This window comes from Notechis scutatus, chromosome 8 (assembly GCF_049901735.1).
Source record: "Notechis scutatus isolate UNSWTSFEM ecotype Mainland chromosome 8, rNotScu1.2, whole genome shotgun sequence".
Taxonomy (NCBI): Eukaryota; Metazoa; Chordata; class Lepidosauria; order Squamata; family Elapidae; genus Notechis; species Notechis scutatus.
Genome location: NC_142016.1, coordinates 3,514,605 through 3,534,491, shown reverse-complemented (window position 1 = coordinate 3,534,491; position 19,887 = coordinate 3,514,605). Strand labels below are relative to the sequence as shown.

At 40.4% G+C, this 19,887-nt stretch overlaps 2 protein-coding genes across 4 annotated transcripts in view; one reads left to right on the top strand and one right to left on the bottom strand.

The window, feature by feature from the left end:
- PTP4A2 (protein tyrosine phosphatase 4A2) overlaps window positions 1-16,485 on the bottom strand; it is a 65,829-nt gene extending 49,344 nt beyond the window's left edge. The window contains exon 1 of one of the 2 annotated variants that reach the window (XM_087970501.1): window positions 16,361-16,485. The gene's annotated coding sequence lies outside the window, so the exon portion shown is untranslated. The remainder of the gene's footprint in view (window positions 1-16,360) is intronic. The other variant, XM_087970502.1, reaches the window with a different exon arrangement.
- Window positions 15,891-19,887, top strand: part of KHDRBS1 (KH RNA binding domain containing, signal transduction associated 1) — a 34,356-nt gene continuing 30,359 nt past the window's right edge. For both annotated transcript variants that reach the window (XM_087970498.1, XM_087970497.1), the window contains exon 1: window positions 15,891-16,433. In XM_087970498.1, the coding sequence (XP_087826624.1) occupies window positions 16,085-16,433 (349 nt within the window). In that variant the 5' untranslated portion in view covers window positions 15,891-16,084. The remainder of the gene's footprint in view (window positions 16,434-19,887) is intronic.

Sequence of the window (19,887 nt, the reverse complement as noted above, 5' to 3'; positions counted from 1 at the left end):
GGACAACCTGTACAATACAAGTTTCTGAATGGAGTCAAAATGTCTACTTTAGAAGTCCTTTGCTGAAGAGTTTCCAAGTTGCATAAAAATATCAAATTCACTGAGCTGAACAAGGAACAAACGATCAAAAGAATCATCACCTACGACAATAGACTTAACCCAGAGGAAAGGGAAAATAGCCTTGTGCAATTATTCTAATTAAAAGAGCGGTTACTTCTTGTTTTTTTCTTCTTATGCTTTCAAAGACAGTCATTTTTCCTGAAAATTTTTTCCCTTTGCCTCAATTCTTCCTGAACTCCCCATAATATCTCTGTTGAGGAAATGGAAAGGGTCACTTTCTCTTCACAGCCTCAACTTTCAAAGTCTCTGTTGGTTTCAAAATGACAACGTCTTTTTTCCCCTGGCAGAAAGGGAAGCGGTTGGGCAATCTCTCTTTTGTACATGACCCAGAGCGGTCAATTGTCTCTTGTCCAAATGCGCACAGTAATGAGGAAAGTCTGTCTGAGAGGATATATATTTTGAGACCATCTTGAGTTCTGCCAGCTGGCATAAGAAGATCCTGGTTGGCAGCCAAGTCACAGGAGTAAATGTGAGCATCGGGCTTGCACGGCCATTCGCTACAGCTACTGACTGAAGTAAACCACCTGCCTCAGTTTGCATGACACACTGAATCATAAAATAACCATGTTAGCTCCATTCACACAACATAAATTAACATTTTGATGTTGTTTTCAAGCATTGCTAGAGTCATGGGGCTGGTTTTAAGACTGTTATTGATATTCTGTTGTAAACTAAATGGTATAGAAAAGAAAAGGAGGAGAAAGGGGGGAAGAAGAGGAAGAAGAGGAGGAGGAGGAGGAGGAGGAGAATACACTAAGCCACAAATATGCCTTTTTCTTCACGTTGTGAAAGCTGTCTGTGGTAATTGTTCTGATGAAGCTTTGGAGAAGGGAATTTCCAAAAGCCTTCTGAAATTCCAGCCACAGCATAATCTACCAAATTTTCCCCACCCACGTTTAGCGGGACTCAAAGAATGATGAAAGTTATTGAGATCGAGTTCTTGTTGGCAGAAACTATGCTGCTGCTGTTGCTGCTGCTTCAACAGAAACAACCCTGCTAGAAAGTTTCATTTGACAATGTTTTCCACAAATTGAGCCAGAACACATGTTCAGCTATTTGTAACCTTAGAGATCATACAGCTAAACTTTGGGTGAGAGCTTTAAAGGTGGGCTGCCAAGATCAAATGAAATCAATCAACATGCACTCTGAGATCCTATGCAAAATGCAGATAAAAACAATAAAATAGTAAACATAATAAGACCTCTCTGCTGAATGAGATTGAAGACATGTCCTCTGCAACATCTGCTTGAAATGTCATCAGCCTGTTGCTTCTAAAATCAAAATAACCAAGGTGAGCTGGTGTCCTTCAGAAGACTTCATCTCACCCATAGCTATGGATATTTAAAGAATAGCATGGCTTGGCCCCTGGATATCTGCAAAACTGCTTCTTACAGATGGATCCAGCCCTGCCCATTTCTACACCGCCCATTAGTTCAAAAATAAAAAAGCCTATCCGTTTTATAAAAATAAAACATGATTAACTATATTATAAAAGATCTTGCAGCAAAGGCAGCTCAACCGGTCCATACAGGCTCACAAAATTTCCTAACTCAGATTGTTCGAGCGATTGGAGTGTTATGACTAACAGTTTCACTTCAGTACTCTTAAATTGTGCTGGCATTTTTAATAGCTTCTGTTTCAATGTCTTTACTATAAATGGCCAACTGGATGGGGGTTATGGGTTTGAAGTTATGTACATGAAATCAATAAATAGATAAATATAGTGGGGTGATTGCCTGTCAGTAGGGTTTTATCAAATTTTCCTCTTACAAGGTCTGGCCAGAAGCCGTTAATCTCCAAAATCAGCCTAAAGGTTCTGATTAATGAGGTTTATTAGAAAGAATGGATTAAGCTACAGTTCAAGAATACCAGATACTGATTTATTTTCAAATGAAGCTTCTTTCTTTCACTTTCTTTTTGGCAGAAAATATTTTCTTTTGTGTGTGTGCGTGCTCTTGCAATATATCAACCTTCAAAAAGAAGGACTGGCCAAACTCCACCGTTTCATAGTTTGGAAAACTCAGATTTTTTGAGAATTTGCAGCATAATTCAAATCCAGAAAACACACAGATGACTGATTCAGCAGGATCATTAACTTCTTTATATACATAACAACATGAAGTAAATACCAATAGTTTCTTCCAACGTAACATAACACAAACAGCAACTCAGGAGCTCAGAACAGATTACTTGTTTTACTTTCGGACTTGAGAGCATGGAACTAAGCCACGCCCAGACTCTCAGCCTCCAATTCAGCTCCCATTGGCTGACTTTGTTAACCATGTCTCTGCCAGTTCATGAATATTCTGACAGATTCCCTTAGCAACCAGGAAAATAATTATCAATGTTTAGTATCCAGGTTCTTACCACAGCAATCCACATCTATGTGTGAATACTCTTTCTCTCTCTCCCTCCCTCCCTCCCTCCCTCCATCCATCCATCCATCCATCCATCCATCTATCTATCTATCTATCATCACAATATTTTTCAAACTTGGCAACTTTAAGATGTGTGGATTTCACCTCCCAAAATTCCCAATCCAACAAAGTCAAAGAGGAAAGACAGATTTGCTTAACAATTGTGTGATTTACCTAGCAACCATTGTAAAAAAAAAAAAAACAAATAGCAAAATTGGGCATGACTCACTTAACCACCACTTTGGTTAGCAAATAAATTCTAGCCCCAATTGTGGTCATAAGTCAAGAACTAATTGTACTTGGAAAGATAACTATTTGATGCCACTTTAATCATGGCTTGGCTGCAGTTGAGCCAAAAGCAGGATAGAATTTAGGAATGGTGGGAGAAATTGAATAATGGTGTGTAACCAGCGAACTGATGAGCCAGGTGAATGCCATCATCAGAATGATAGATGAAGACTTTCGGTTTGTTCCTCGTCGGTGTCGGTGCGGAATCCGCAATCATGCGTAGTTTCACCTGAGCTCTCTTGCTGGAGGGTCCCGATCGAAACCAGAACCACCCTGGTGGGGTGGTGAAGAAAGAGGAAATCACCTGGAGGGTTGAGGGGAGCTGCAACTCCCCTCCCTGACAGGAAAATCCCTCCCAAAGGCAAGCTGCAGCAGTGGTCTTAAAATGGCCACCACGAAGACGAAGAACATTCCAGGAAACTAAGTTTTGTGCTGGAGAGAGAAGTTGCGGGCAGAGTGTGAACCAGGCAAAGGACATCACTTTTGAGGTACCCCGGTATCAAATTAAAGGGCTATTTTGGAGGAAAGTGTGTGGAAGCGGTGACCAGAGAAAGTGAGAAAGAAAATGGGTTTTTAAATTTGGATTTGATTATTTTACTGGACTAATCTGGAGGAGAAATTTAAAGGAAAATACATGAACACAACAAAGGTTTAAAAATTAAATTGGACAGATATCGAATTGTGGGCACTTAAAGGGCATGTCTAAATGCTGCAATTGAATGCGTTGAAAAGAAGAGCTAATGATTGAAATCAGCGAACTTAATAAAAACATCATATTTAACAAAGAAAGTTAAAAAGAAAAAGACTTAAGAGCGCCACCTGATGGAACAGGAAAACTTTAATATGTTTTAAAACAAGCGTCTGGTCTTTTTGGGACTTTGGATCTTGGAACTTGAAAGAAAATAAAAGGAACTATATTATTGTCAAAGAACCACCCGGTAATTTGGGAAACAGTTGGGAGGCCAATTAAAAGATTTGGAATAAAGATTCAAGAGTATGAATTGTTGAAAATAAACTCAAAAGATATTGGCTGAAATAAGATACTGGACTCTGGGATTGAATATATCTATCAAAGAAGAGGATTTCAACTATTAAGGAAGAGGAAAGAAAAAGAAAAAAGGAGAAGATATAATGGAGGAGCTACTTGTTGATATAAGACTGGACTTACAAGACATAAGATCGGTTATGCAAGATACAAGGGACATGATAAAAATTAAATTTGAAATGTGTAATTATGTATTACAGAAATTAGAAATGGTGACTCAGCATACACAAGAATACAATAAACCAGAGGGGGAGGAGTTCTATAAAGAAGAAGCCAACTTAGAAGAACAAAACAAACAACAATTATTCAAGCAGGGGGGGAAAGGAATTAGAATTAAAAATTTGTGGTCTGATGGCAAGATAAAAGGGAGAATGGTTTGGAAAATGGTTAAAGAGAGAAGGGAAAAGCAGAAAAAGCAAGTGCAAAGGAAAAATCAAAAGAGGGAGACAGAAAAGTTTAATAATTGGAATGAGAAAAGGAGGGGAATAAGAATGGGGGGACAGGGAATTAAGAGAAAGGACCAGAAAATAAAGAGGAACAGGAAACAAACAAGGATGACAAGAAGGTGCATTGTTCAAAGAGTGAAAGGTAATGGGTGAAAAAAAAAGGGATAAGGAAGGGGATTCTGCAAGGTAATATGTTGGGATGTATAAGAATATATTGAAAATAGTATTTTGTAATGTATAGATGATTCATAGAGAAAATACAATGCGGAATCTGAGAAAAATATATATATTTGTGTTTTATACTAGATAGGGAGATTGATATTAAGGAAGAATGAAGGTGGTTGGCTCGAATTATTAACTAGAGGGGACAACTATATTTACAGATAAGGATTGATAAAATGACAAATGTGACAGGAAAAAATAATAATATGAGAAATGATATTAAAAAGGAGATGAGAATTTTAGAGTATATTGTAAAATAAGATGAAAATATGCTAAGAAAAATGGAAGGAGATATATTAGATTTGGAATTGAATAAATGAATATAGAATTGAGATAAGAATTTTAGATAATATTGTAAAATAAGATAAGAGAACATGAATTGGGATTGAATAAGATAAGCTTAATATTTAATAATGATGATGATATAATATGAAATTAAACAAATAAAATGAATAGGTAACTATGGTCATGTTTGTATTTAGAGGTGAAACCTGGAACCACACTGCTTGCCAAATGAGAATTTTTCATTTAAAAAAAATAAAATGAAAACAGAGGGAAAATTGAATAATGGAATTATCAGGTATGTTTAGTTGATATGTTGGTAGGCATTTGTAGAGAGTAAGGTTGAAAATAAATATTGAAGAAGTATGAATTAATATGAATATAATGCAATGAGGGATGTATGATATACTGATGCCACACTGTTAATGTATTGTTGTTATATGTAGATTGAAATTTAAAAAATTGGAAAAATAAAGAATGATAGATGTCTATGCTCACCAACGGTCAGATCCGTGTATCTGCCATTCTTCAATGGAAGAAGAAGGGGTGTGTGGATACAAGTAATCCTTTTTGATGTAACCTGAATATCCTAATTCTTGTACTGAATCTGTATGACCTACACGATTTACAACTGTGGGCTGGAGCCCCCAGATGCCTGGAAACCTGTCACCTCTTGGAGAGATAGCGAGAATATAAGGCTATAAAAATTCCAGCTCCAAAAGAAACTTCCTGGGAATCTCTTCTCAACTACGTTCCCAGAAAAAAAGGGGGAGATTAACATGTTGCTTCTTTGTATTGACCAAATCCACATCAGACTAAGGGGAGATGTTCTAACTCCCTTTATCTAAGCTGCATGCCTGGGAGGATATGAGATTCTGCTTTGAATATTGACTTCCTGCCTTCCTTTTCAATAAAGAATTCCTTTTGAAATACCCGGTTTTCAAAAGTTCATTCTTATCCTCTGAGGGGGAGAGAGTCTAGATTCTAGTCTTTACAGCAACATCATTTCAGTTTCCGCCAGCAGAGAGCAGTAGAAAATTGCTTTCCTGCTCTAATCAAAAGATGGTACAGACATCAACAATCATCAGGTTTCCAGGCTCCTTTCACGCCGCCCATCAAGAATACTGAAGGTTGCAATGGTAGGGCAGGTGGGACCATGGCTTAAGCCAGGGATCTCCAAACATGGCAACTTTAAGACTCGTGACTGGGGAATTCTGGGAATTCTGGCAACTTTAAGTCCACAAGTCTTAAAGTTGCTGTGTTTGGAGACCCCTGGCTTATACATTAGGGGGATGGGATTGATCCGAAGATATCAGAGGACAGAACTGTTGCACTACATAGCTTGCTGGCGTTGGGGGGGAGGATCAAAAAAGGCAAAACAGCAGATACAGCAATGGTGTCCGTAAGCAATACTGAAAAATTTGTCCACTTATGATGACCCCAATGTGGAATTGCTATCTTTGACAGCAGTCAGCCTATCCAAGTGTGGGAAGACAACCTTTGAATGCAGCAGGGATGCTACCCCTTAATTGAGGTTGGAGGCTCATTGAGGTATTTATTGAAATTATTGACATGCTGCTAAGTTCCAAAAACTCTGGGCAGCAATCCAATTCATTTCCTGGTCTAAAAACAGCACCCATAAAATGGAAGTATTAAATAAACAAAATGAACAGAATTATTTAAAACTGTACAAATCAGGCACCCATCCCTTTCGTATGTCTTCTCTTTTCCCTCACCGTTTTAGAGGTAGTTCTCAACTTACGGCTGATTGGAAGTAACATTTCTGTTGCTAAGTAAGGCTGTTGTTTACTGTAACCATCCTAAATCAATACCAGTTTCCAAGCATCTGAAGTTTGATAATGTGACTGGGGATGCTGCATTGGTTGTAAATGCGAGAACTGGTTGTAAGTCACTTTTTCCGTGACACTGCAATTTCGAATGGTTGCTAAACAAATGGTTTTAAGTCAAGCACTACATGCATATCCATTTATTGCAAGGATCCTCAAATGGGTGTGTGCATCAAGTCAGTTTATCTACAGTAGATCTAGAACAGAGGTGACAAACTCAATTTCATTGAGGGCATTAGGGCTGTGGTTGACCTGGGGGGGGGGGGAGGGGGCTGATTGCATAGGCGTGGCCGTCTGGGTGGGTGTGGCTAGTTTGACGCCACTCCGCAACCTGCTGGCATGTTTCCTCTTAGAATTGGGTAGACCGGGCCAAAGCCAGGCTGGCTTGATCTTTCTTCTTTGCATTGGGTAGACCAGGATGCCCTGCGGGGTGGATCTGATCACATTGCGGTCTCGATCTGGCCCACGGGCCTTGAGTTTGATACTCCTGATCTAGAAGGAGGGAAAAACCCATTCTTATCAGGTTGGATGAGAAACCTCAAGGAAATCCCCAGCTGAAAACTAGACAGAAAAGGTTAAGAACACTCTAAAAGAAAGCTAGTGGCAAACCACATCCATGCAACAAATACAGCCTTGCCTGCACAAGCCAAATGTTCTTGTCCAGGAAGAATTTCTTATGAGGATCATTAAAAGTCCTCCTACTCCTCTTCCCTGTAGCCCAGAGATCCCCAACCTGTGGACCACAGTCCACTATTGGGCAGTGGGCAGGGGTGGGATCCTACAGGGTTAACTACCAGTTCGGTCTTTAAGAGGTTCGGTGATTTACAATGTGCTTCCCTGCACGCTGCGGGGCATGGACCTGTAAATCGTCATCAGCATGCTGCGTGCAGGGAAGCAGCCTTTCAAAAAGCCCTTTTTTCCTGCTTTTTTAACTGCAGCTGTGCCTCGCACGGTAGCTGAAGTTGAAAAAATCAGGAAATAAAGGACAGGTAAGAGCCCGGGTGGATGGGTGGGCAAAAACATCAGCAGACATAGAACTGCTTCTATGTCTGCTGCTCTTCAGAGCTCCTGGTTCTACAGAGGTGGACAGAACCAGTAGAGACCCACCCCTGGAAGTGGGCTAATTGCCACCGGGCTGTGTGAGGGGCCGGCCAGTGTGCATGCCTCTGTGTGCACATGACCCCTTCTCATGCTTGCGTCATCACAGGTGCTCGCGTCCCCGTTCGTGCTCATGTGATGAATGTCATGGGTACTCGCATGTACGCCTGCATGTATGTGCTCGCCCCTTCCGCAATATCATCCCCTTTCCCCCCCCCCCACTCCGGGCCACCAACCCAGAAAGGTTGTGGAATTCTGCTATAGCCAACAGAAGTTAAGGGGAAATAGCCCAGATGGAGCCCAATGCTGCTGTGGCCCCCACACTTTGGAAAATTCATGCCCCACCCCCAGGACATTTTGAAAAGCAGCCAAGATGGCCCTCCTATGCCAAGCTTTTAACAGGTAGTCCATAAGTTATGGCAGCAATTGGGATGGGTTTACTGTCACTAAGCTACGAGGTCGCATTATTTGCTGTTTAATAAAGATGATATTAACATTTTAGCCTAGCACCCATGCCTCCTTTTAAAGTTCAGAAAACCCATGTTTTTCTTTTAGCCAAAACTATTTCCTCTGTTGTGCAAAAACTACCTTATGTAGAAACTAAACAGCTATATTCCAGCTGTATTCTGGAATCTTTGAGTGCTGCAAGCATTAAAGAAATAAGCCCAGAGGGAAAAGGAGAAGCTGCAACATCTTTTAAGGCTACCTGTCTTTCTTCACATCCAATCAATATCTATTATGTCTTGATTTGTTGTTTTGTAATGCCTCACATATACCAGAAGCATGTATTGTTTCTTTCTGTACCCTACATAAAGACTTATCCCTCCCTTTTCATAAATGCCTTTCACTTGGATCAAGGTGGGTCTTCATGGAACAACCAGTGGAATTCAATTAAAATTCCACAACCAGTGGAATTCAGTTAAAAATGGCAACAGGTACTGATGGGAGCATGAGAGGGGGGCCTTTTTGAATAATGTTTTCAGTAACTACGAGTGTCTTTAATGAAGGTTTCAAATTTTTTGAAGCAACAAAGCAAATTTTCTATGAAGAATGTGAATTCTGATAAGAACCGGTTCAAACCTGCTAAAGACAAGGACCGTACAAAGATTTGAACTCTAGAACTTGCAAACCCATTATGCTTCACTATAATGTAAAAATTACAACTTCTGAATATGAGGAGCATTAACAAGATCATACTATGATGGGATGATATATGCAATGTGGTACATATAAAGTTACTGAGCATGCATGCAAGATCATAGATGAGTCAAATGATGCTAACCAATGAAAGAACTCACTCCAAACCCAATGTGTTTGAACTATATATAAAGTGATTCCCCATGAGGTGGTGCTTCTCCTTGTTTATTTATAAACAGGCATTAATCTACCTTTCCAGCTTGGATTCTATTTTAGTATTATTACCTTTATTGTCAGAGTACAACATGTGTACAATGAGATTGACTGAGCCTCCCTTCGTGCACCCCCCCCCAACACAACTCACAGTGAGGACAGAAGCCCCCAACCCAGTCCCAATCTTATTGCACTATGTAACCTTTTTTTTTAATAAATTTTTTATTAATTTTCAATAGACAAACATATACAAACAAAACACAAAACATAAAAACATAAAACTTCTTTTTGGAAAGCGGCTTAGTCCCGGGTTACATCTTTTTGTACAGACATAAATCAAATTCATGCTCACTTTATATACCATTTCATATCTTATTTACCATTCTACATTTTCTATATAGCTTCTCCCCTCTTTTCACTCTCTTAATTCTATCTTATTTATTTCATCTCAATTTAAATCATTATGCTTGTATCATTTGTCTGTTCTATTTCAATTATCTATTATCTTTTCTCATTAACACAAAATTTCTCCTGTGATCACTGATTGAAGTATGACGCCTTTATATCCTTCCCCTAAATTTAACACTTAAAATAATATATAATTTTCATTCTGATTCTGCACATTCTGTACATTCTAAAGCTACGTACTATATTTTAAAATAGGAAAATAATAAGTTTATAATATAATTAAAACAATAATCCATAGCAAATTAAACTCTTATCATTAAATCTTAAGCATTTTACACATTCCTTTTAATATTTTATCCCATTTTATAATCATATAGTGTTCCAGTTTTCTAACATTATTTCAAATACAAATACAACAATACAGTCTTATGTACTTTTGCAGAATCTCTTTTTAAATTATATTTTTACCCATTATCTCTGAATAAATCCTGTTTCTTTACATCTTGTTTCAAATCTTTGTAACTTCTCTTCCTTTTCCCCCCTCCTTTCTTCTCCAATCTAGCCTTTTTACCCCCCCCCGTCTCTTGATCTCCACCCTCTTAATCTCCACCATCTTCTGTATTCCTCTTTTCTGTTGCTTTCTGACATTGTATCGATTTTTCACCTTATTTTTCCCTTTTTTTTAAACAAATTTTATTAATTTTAAAGACAAACAAAGCATCATTAGACATTAAAGACATTGAACCTCTTTCCATTATAAATTTTTACAAGGCAGATAAAACATTGTTTTATACAATATAATTCTAATATATCCCATTTCCACTTAAATATTTTTAGCAGATTTCTCATTATTTCTCTTTGCTCTTATTCAATTACATTTCTTCTATATTTATCCATTTTATACTCATCATATTCATATTTCCCTCTGCCTTGTTTACAATTATTCTTCTCGCTTTCTCCCAAGGTTTTATTAAATCTCAATCAGACATACACACACAAAACACAAAAACATAAAACTTCTTTTTAAAAAGTAGCTTGGCCCCGGATTACCTCTCTTTCTATGGACTTCAATTAAATTCATGTTCAACTTATATGCCATTACCTATCTTATTTACCCTTCTATATCTTCATTATAACTTCTCCCCGCTTTCCACTCTTCTTAATTCTATTTTATTTATTTCATCTTAATTTAAATCATTATATTTGTATCTTTTGTCCATTCTTTTCCAATTATCCATTTATCTCATTCATATTAGAAACAAAAGATTTCTCCTGAAATCACTAATCGAAGTATGATGCCTTTCCATCGCTCCCCTAAATTAACATTTAAGGTAACACCTAGTTCCCTATCTGATTCTGCTTAGTACATTCTACCTACTAAGTTTTTTTTAAAAAGAAAAAAAAAAGTAAATCCATAAAGTAATTAAATATATAATTAAACATTAAATCTCATAACATTCCAATTATCTATTTCAAAAACAAATACCATAATAATAAGTTCATACAAACATCCACACAATAGTCAATTAAAATCTATACTTAAACATATTTTAAACATTCCTTTTAATATTTTATTAAATCTTAAAATCTATCATTATTAAACCTTTAATGTTTTAATCTTTACTTAAGTCTTATAAAATTCTAATTTTCTATTTCTAATACAAATACTACAATACTATCTTATGTACCTTGCAGAAACATTTTGAAACAAAGTTATGCATTACCCATTATCCCTAAAAAAATTTCTTTTTCACATCTTGTTTCATACCTTTGTGGCTTTTCCCCCCTTCTTCCTTCCTATCTTATCCCATCTGGTCTTTTTACCCCCTTAGCTTCCCCTCTCTGTTGTATTTCTTTTTTCTTTTGCTTTCTAACATTGTATTGATTTTGCATCTTATTTTTCTCTTTCTTGGATGTTTTTTTAAGTCTTATGTCCTTTTTCCTTCCTCTCTTTCTCCTTCCTTTCTTAATCAACTTTGTAGACTCATTAAAGATGGCTTCTTCTTCTTCTTCTTCTTCTTCTTCTTCTTCTTCTTCTTCTTCTTCTTCTTCTTCTTCTTCTTCTTCTTCCTCCTCCTCCTCCTCCTCCTCCTCCTCCTCCTCCTCCTCCTCCTCCATTAATTGTTGTGTTTGTTGATAAGTGGCAAGTGCCATTTCTAAAAAGCGAAAAATTTATCTCACACCGTCTTTACCTTCTTTTTTTATTTTACCATATTCCTCTCTCAGTTCATCAACAGATAAAGCCATTATAAACCTTTTCTTCTTCTTTTTTCTCTTCTTCTTCTTCTTAAAACAACCAAGATAATTCAAAGCTTGGAACAATTCCCCAAAATCCCAAAGTCATCAAACAATCCAAACAGAGCACAAAGTTCTTCACACTTTTTCTTCCTGGGGTAATATCAATTGGCAAGGGAAAAAAACAACAACACCAATCTGTATTTTAAAGTCTTATTGCAATTAACTTCCAATCTCAAAATCTTCCAGGCATCTCCTCCAACAAAATCTTAATAAAAATTTTCCTTTTGTCCTCTCCCTTCCCACTTATAACAGAAAGCTTTAAATTTTTACCTTCTGTAAAATAGCAGGATTTTCAATATCCATTTGTTAAATCCATGTGGAAGGAGAGTAAACTTTCTCTTTAAGCACTTTCACTCGCCGCTTGTAAATCTCTTCTGGAAACAAAGTATCTTTCAAAAAATCAGGATTTTCCGGATATTACTTGTATCTTATAGTCCCAGTTCAGCCAAAAAACTTTCACTTCAGAACTTTCTCCTTCTTCCTCCAGCACAATCTTATCCAGCTGTCAGCTTCTTTGTGGCGGCCATTGCTGACCGCCGCTCCACCGCCTTGAGAAAAGAGGGTTAAGCCGGGTGGGGAGGGGGTCTGCGAAAACCCCAACCCCCTGTCCGGATCCCTCCTATCTTCGGCTTCCTCTACGGGGCAGCCTTAGCCTCCAGACCCGTCCGGATCTGACATTCTGACATTGTATCGATTTTTCACCTTATTTTTCCCTTTTTTGGTTGTTTTTTTTAAGTCTTAAATTTTCCATTCTCTTTCCCCTCTTTCCCTTTTCTTCCCCAACTAAAGTTGTTTGTTCATTAAAGATGGCTTCTTCTTTTTCCTCCCAACCTTCTTGTTCTTGTAATTGCTGATAGGTAGAAATCGCCATTTGTAAAAAATGAAAAACTAATCCAGAAGAGCCCTTCTTGTTCTTCTTCTTTTAGCTTTTTAAATTCCATTTTCAGTTCATCAACAAGTAATGCCATTGTGAAAATGTTTTTTAAACAACCCAAAAGTTTTTAATCTTTCAAATAATAATTTCCAAAGGTCCCAAAGTCACCAAGCAATCCAAATACACACAGTCTGTTTCATTTAGCACTTTCTTCTTTTTATACTTTCTCTTCCTGGGGTACAGTTCAATTGCAAAGTTCCAAAATGTAACTTTTAGAAGTCTTGTTACAATTTAACTCTAGTCTTATAAGTTCCAAGCAGCCTCCTCCAGCAAAAATCTTAATATTAATTCTTTTCCTCTCCCTTCCCACTTATAGAAAAAAAAAATTTTTTTTTCCAATGTTCAGAAATCTTTAATGTCCCCTTGGCTTTAACTTTCAAATTTAATTACCTGCTGGTGCCAGAACGGGTTTTTCCGATTTCCATCTGCTATCACCGTAAGGAAGGAGAGTGAGAAAAAACAAACTTTCCCTTTTAACTTTCATCCGCCGCTTTTCACAGTCTTCTTTGGGAACGATGTATCTTTGACAAAATTAAAATTCCAGGGTATTTAAATGCTACTTATTATCCCAGTCAGCCAGAACTTTCACTTTCTCAGCTTCCTCCTGCACATTCTTATCCGGATGAAAGCTTCTTTGTGGCGGCCATTGCTGACCGCCGCTCCACTGCCTTCGGAAAAGGGAGTTAAGCCAGCTGAGGAGGGGGGTTGCAATTCCCCCGGATCCCTGCTGGATCTCCCCTGTCTTCAGTTACCTCTACGGGGTAACTATCAGCCCCCAAATCCGGCTGGATCGGGGGCACTCCAGCGGCGAGCGCAGCAGAAACCGCGCATGATCGCGGATTCCTGCCGCCGCCGAAGCCTTACATACCGGAAGTCCTTATTTGTAGAGTTGTAATTGCAGGAATTTCTTTATCTTGGATGGCAAACCTCAGAGAAAAGAATGCTTCCAAGCAAATACAACTCAGGCAAATAAAGTTACTCATCTAAAGAAGGATTAGAGAGAGGAAGTAAACATATGTTGGACTTTGACTAGAGATCATTAATTGTGTTAGTTACTATGCTGAACAATAACGAAAGTCAAGCAGAAACCAAAGTTAACCAATGTTGGAGGATTACTAAAAATGTGTATAAATGCAAGACTAGATTCCAATAAAGTTCATCATGAATCAGTTGATCATGATCAAACACCTCGACTGCCTCGTCATTACAACACTTATTGCACTATGTAATCTTGTTGCATAATGCACCGGCCCCACAAGTTTATCCTACTATGTTGACATGAAGTTATTTTCCGTTCAGAAGTCTGACAGCCCACGGATAGAAACTGTTCTTCAGCCTGTTGATGCAACTGGCTATGCTTCTCCTTTGCTATGCTATCTCCTACCCAATGGTTGGACAGTGAAGAAGTGCTGACCAGGATGTGAGTCGTCCCTGAGAATTTTCCTCACTCTTCTTAGGCAGTGAGCCCCAGTGAGGTCATCTAGTGGTATCAGGGAACAGCCGTGCTCACCACCCTCTGTAATGGTTTTCTCTCCGTGGCTGTCAAGCCAGCATACCACACTGTCATGCAATATGAGAGGACACTTTTCTATTGTGGACCGGTAAAAGGAGGTCATCAGTCATTGTACCACTTTATTCTTTCGCAAGACCCTGAGGAAATGGAGTCTCTGTTGGGCCTTTCTGGCCACCTGGGTTGTGTTGATTTTCCAGGTGAGATCTTCGCTGAGGTGGACTCCCAGGAATTTAAAAGAGGAAACTCTCTCCACACAGCCCCCCCTCAATGTAAAGTGGGGCGGGTTCTTCTCTCTTCTTCCAGAAGGCTATTGTTATAGATAGTCCTTGACTTACAACAATTTGTTTAATGACCGGTTACAATGGCACTGAAAAAAAGGTACTTATGAGTGTTTTTCAATGGTTTACAATCATTGCAGCAGTAGATACATGATCAAAATTCAGCTGCTTGGCCACTGACTCATATTTATGATGGTTGCAGTGCCCCGGGGTCACCCTAACCCTAACCTCCTGACAAACAAGTTAATGGGGAAGTCAGATTCACTTAACAACCATATTGCTAACTTAACAACTGTAGTTCACTTAACAACTGGGGAAAGAAAAGTTGTGAAATGGGCCAAAATTCACTTAACAAATGTCTCACTTAACCACAGAAATTATGAGCTGAATTGTGGTTGTAAATTGAGGACTACCTGCATTGTAACTCAAGGATTATCTGTATTGTGTCCAATGTTTTTAGCCCATTTTATCATATTCTTTTGTATTTCATTCTCTGGGCCTCTGGTTTTTGAAATATGCTGATTTTCTCCAGATTAATTTTAATGGCCTCTTGCATGGCATTTCTATTCTCTGTATTAACTATTTTGTGTTTTGTAAGCCACCTAGTCTATCAGAGTGGGATACTATACATGTAATAAATAAAGGAATAAATTGTTATTGCCCAAGTCCTATTTTGAAAGAGACTTTATATCCAGTTATATGGAACATCTTACCAACTTTGACAGATCTCAAATAAATTGAACCTAGTTAGGAAGACCACAGGGTAGCGGGCTAAATCAGTTGGCTGGGAATTTAGGGAGCTGAAGTCCCCACACCTTAAAGTTGGCAAGGTTGAGAAACACTGGACTACATGGAAAAACAAGCAAAAAAGTAAACCATTATTGGACTGCTACCAAAAATGAAGTCGCCCGGAGCAGAGCTCCAATAAATAATACGCAGCTAATCAACGAAATAAATTTATTGAAATAAATTTAGCTTTATCAAACGTGGCGTAAACACTACATCTCCAACAGGACGCTCTGGTCTGAAACATCTCATTTACCCCGAGTAACATTGACCCTGCTACAAGGACAAAGCGTGTTTTTGTGCTTTTTTTTTTTTTCTTGCAACGAGAACAAGGACTCGCAGTCCCGATCTTGCATGATCCCCCCCCTCCCGCAAGAACCAATTCAGACGACGGAAGAGGGTACCACGTGCTCCACCGCGACAAAGAGATCTCTGATGCGCATGTGCGCGGAGAAAAAAAAAGGGGGGCGCCTGCGCACCTGGTCTGGAGGGTCTCGCTTTTCGGCGGAGCGGCCCTCCGGTGCGCCTGCGCGAAGGGAGTCGCAGCGAGTCCTGCGCAGGCGCAGTCGGGCCCTGACTCGAGGAGCGGTTGGCGGCGGCCGTAGTTGGCGCGCGGCGGAAAGAAAGGCCGGAAGCGCAAGCACGGACGCCGCGTCCCCCCTTCTTTCCGCTTCCCGCCCCGGTGGCCCCTGCGCTCCGTCGGCGTGGCAACCCTGTTCCCTCGCGCGCCTTTGCCGCTCCTTCGGCCGCGGATGCAGCGCCGCGAGGATCTCGCCGCCGCCGCCGCCCGGCTGGGCCGGCCGCCGGGCCCCGCCGTGGCGGCTCGACTCCAGTCGCCTCAGGCGGCGGCCTCCCCGCGACGGGCGGCCCGCGGCGGCGGCGGCGGCGGAGGAGGGCGCGGGCCTCAGCCGCCGCCGCTCCTGCCGCCCTCGGCCACCAGCTCGGCCCCGCCGGCGCCCAGCGCGGCGCCCACCCCGCTGATGCCCGGCGCGGTCTCCGCGGCCAAGGCCGAGCCCGAGAACAAGTACCTGCCCGAGCTGATGGCCGAGAAGGACAGCCTGGACCCCTCCTTCACCCACGCCATGCAGCTGCTGCAAGCAGGTAAGGCCGCGCCGGAGGGCCGCCCCCGCCTCGCGCGCGGCACGGCGCCAGGCTTCTCTCGGGCGGGGAGGCGCGGCTGGCGGGCGGACGTGCCCCGGGCCCCGATCGGGGGTGGGGGGGTGGGAGCCTCCCGGAGCGCTCTGGGACCCCGGGAGCTCCTCCTGCCTCTTAGCTCCGCGCGTGTGGAATCTCTCCGTCACCCACGGCGTGGAAAAAAAAAAGTTTCTTCCACTCTATTGCGAATGGAGGCTGTTTTTTCACTGCCTGCCTTCCCTTAGAAACAGGGTTTCCAACCTTGGCAACTTTAAGACTTGTGGACTTCAACTCCCAGAATTCCTCAGCCAGCAAAGCTGGCTGAGGAATTCTGGGAGTTGAAGTCCACAAGTCTTAAAGTTGCCAAGGTTGGAAAACCCTGCCTTAGAAGGAGACGATTCCTTTCGGGGACCATTACTACGATCTCAGTTGGATCCGTTACAACATTTCCATGCTGATTGCCACCCCTTTCCGTTGGAAACGGGGCCCAGGCCGTGGGATCTTCCTCTTCCCGCGCGTTTCCTTTGTGCTTTCCCAGCGTGTGGTTTCTTCGGGACGTTTCAGCTCCGTAGTTGGAAAGAGCTGATTCCAGAGTCATCGCCGCGGGCTGGAAGAACCTCTGCCCGGTGGCTGGTATGGAGCAGGGGTCGCCAGCCTTTTGGACCGCAGGGACCACCAAACTCATCGTTTCAAATCCCGCGGTCCAGGGACCCTGGGAAAATACCCCCCCCCCCCAAAAAAAAAGTCTGCAGGAGAATTCCCCACCCCATTTTCCTCCGATCGTTCTTTATTTGGGATCGCAGGAAAGCTCTCCAGCTCCATTCTTTGGGGGAGAAAAAGAAGAGAGAGACTTTTGCCTTCTTGCAAGGAAAGCAGCAGAAGCTGCAGAAGTCTTTATTTCTCTCCCCCCAAACTCAGCCAGAAATGACTCTGTGAGAATTGTTGTACCAGCGCAGCCTTTTGGAGCAGGAGGCCTTGCAGGGTCCCAAAGATTCGTTTCTGGCAGAGTTTGGGGGAGAGAAAGAAACACTTTTGCTGCTTTCCTTGAGGGCAGCCAAAAGCAGAAGAAGAAAGAAGTGGAAGGAAGCAGCCCAGCGGCCAGGCGCATGGGGCGAGTGGGGCACCCTTTCCCCCCTCCCCTCACTACCTCCTGTTGTTCATAATGCAAGCGATGCAAGCCTTGTGTTCCCCTGGTTCCCCTGGGCAGCCTGGATTAATTGCTTTGGGGGTGACATTTTTCTGCGGATCACCAAAATTTTCTCACGGACCACCAGTGGTGCCCAGCCCATGTGAAAGTGGTCTAACAGAGCAGATCTCTGTTAATAAAGCAGAATCCTCCCTCTGGCCCTTTTCCTTTTCAGAAAGATTTGGCCTTGGGCTGGCTTGAAAGTATGACAGATCATGCCACCAGTTTTGTACCTCTTCTGACAATATTGCTTTCGTAAAGCACCAGTGGTGTAGCTATGAGCAGATATTTTATCTGTTTGTTTGTATACGGTACTTATTGTTCCTGTAAGTAGGAAAAGTAGTTCTTTTTCACATATTCATACCACATGAATATTACAAACCTGTAAATGTGGTTGGTCTTAACATAAAACATTCTTTTGTACTTAGGAACAGCAATCAACAACTTAGGTTAAGTTAATTCTGGGTTGCTTTTTTCTCCTCTCATACCTGAGTTTCTTATGAAAATGAGTATTTCAAATGATAGTTTTGATTAAAATCTGTTTGCTGATTATTTACATTGCATTTATTGAGGAACATATACGTTTGAAATAATGTGATTCCTTGTGTTTGCATACCCAAATTTAAGCTGCGTGTTTTGCTCATCAAATGTTCAGGCTTCCAGCCTTCAAATGTAAGAAAGTATATTTGAACAAATCTCTGTGTGTTACAGTGTAAGTTTTTGTGGACTAGTTCACAAACAGATTTAACAAAGGTCTGGTGTCAAAAAGTATCAAATTGTGTATAATGATAAATTCAGCACTTCTATACCTAGTGATCACAGAAGATTTTAATGAGTATTTTTTGCACTCAAAAACAAATACATTCATTGGGGTAAAAGATAATACCATAATGAATTGAGCACTATAATCTTATAGTCTACCCAAGACTCCTTTTGTGGCAATAGGTTAACCCAACTATTTTTCCATAAAATCTTTACATCTGCTTCCACTACCAGACACTGGCTTTAATCTCTTCCAAACTGCTTTGCTAAAACCCTTCCAACCAAAATAGGATTGTACAGCAGATTTACTTAGGCGGTTTTGTAAATATAGCAAATGAGTTGATGTAGATGAAGCATGTCTCGACTATATTGTGAATAGGCTATTTTTTAACTGCCTTTCTTCCCTTAGAAGAAGGGGATGATTCCTTTCGGAGAATATTAAGATCTTAGTTTGATCTGTTACAATATTTCCATGCTGATTGCCACTCTTTCAATTGGAAATATAATCCAAGCTATAGGATATTCTCTTCCCGCATTTCCTTTGTGCTTTTCCAGCATGTGATTTCTTTTGGAACAGTGCGATGGCACCATTTTTTTTTTTTAAAATGTTTTTACTTGGTTTTTTTCCAGCACACTCTGTAATAACAGTGGTTTTATCTGTTCTGAGGAATTATAATAGTTATCTTAACAATTGGCTGATGCTAATTGTTTTTAAAACACTGATTTAAAAAGACAAAACTAAGAATTCCTTTATGTTTTAGAGAAGATTTAAAAAGAGATTTTTCCGTGTATCCTTCTTGTGCAGAGACTTTGCAATCTGTCTCTATGCCATTGCTCTGCATATCTGCATTAATTCTTGTTTCATGCTTCTGGAACCAACCAGAGTGGAAATGGCAGTCTTTGTCTCACTAGCACCCCCTTCTCCATCTTAATAGGATCTAATCGCAACAGTGCAGCTGTTGTGCTTTCAGGATCTTCTTACATCAAGTGAATCTTAACTGGCTGGAAATAAGTACTGTAGTCAGAACGTAGAACAAAGAGCCAGGATTTGTTACTTACTTTGTTTTTCTTCTCTCAGTAAGGTGGAAGTGTTCTTGCTCTGAGGACCAAGCAAATTCTATATTGGAAGAAAATGTATTTTCTTTTCCATACCAGTTGGAAGATCTGTAGTTTAATTTTGCTGGAAGGCACTGTTATTCATTCATTTTCAGTTTTGTATTAAGGGGTATTCTTACCCATGAGAAGCATTTACATATCCTTTTAAATGAAATCAGTTACCTCACAGCTCTAAATTCCATTTGTTGAAACAAAGATGAAAAACAAGATTTAGAAGAACTTATCTTAAATTGTTGATTTCTACAGTTGAATTCTTGACAATCATCATCCCTTTTCTATCAGTTGCTTGTTGTTCCCTGTTATCTCTGGGTTGCTAGACTAAAGAATATAACAATGTCAGAATAATTCCCTTCTCAG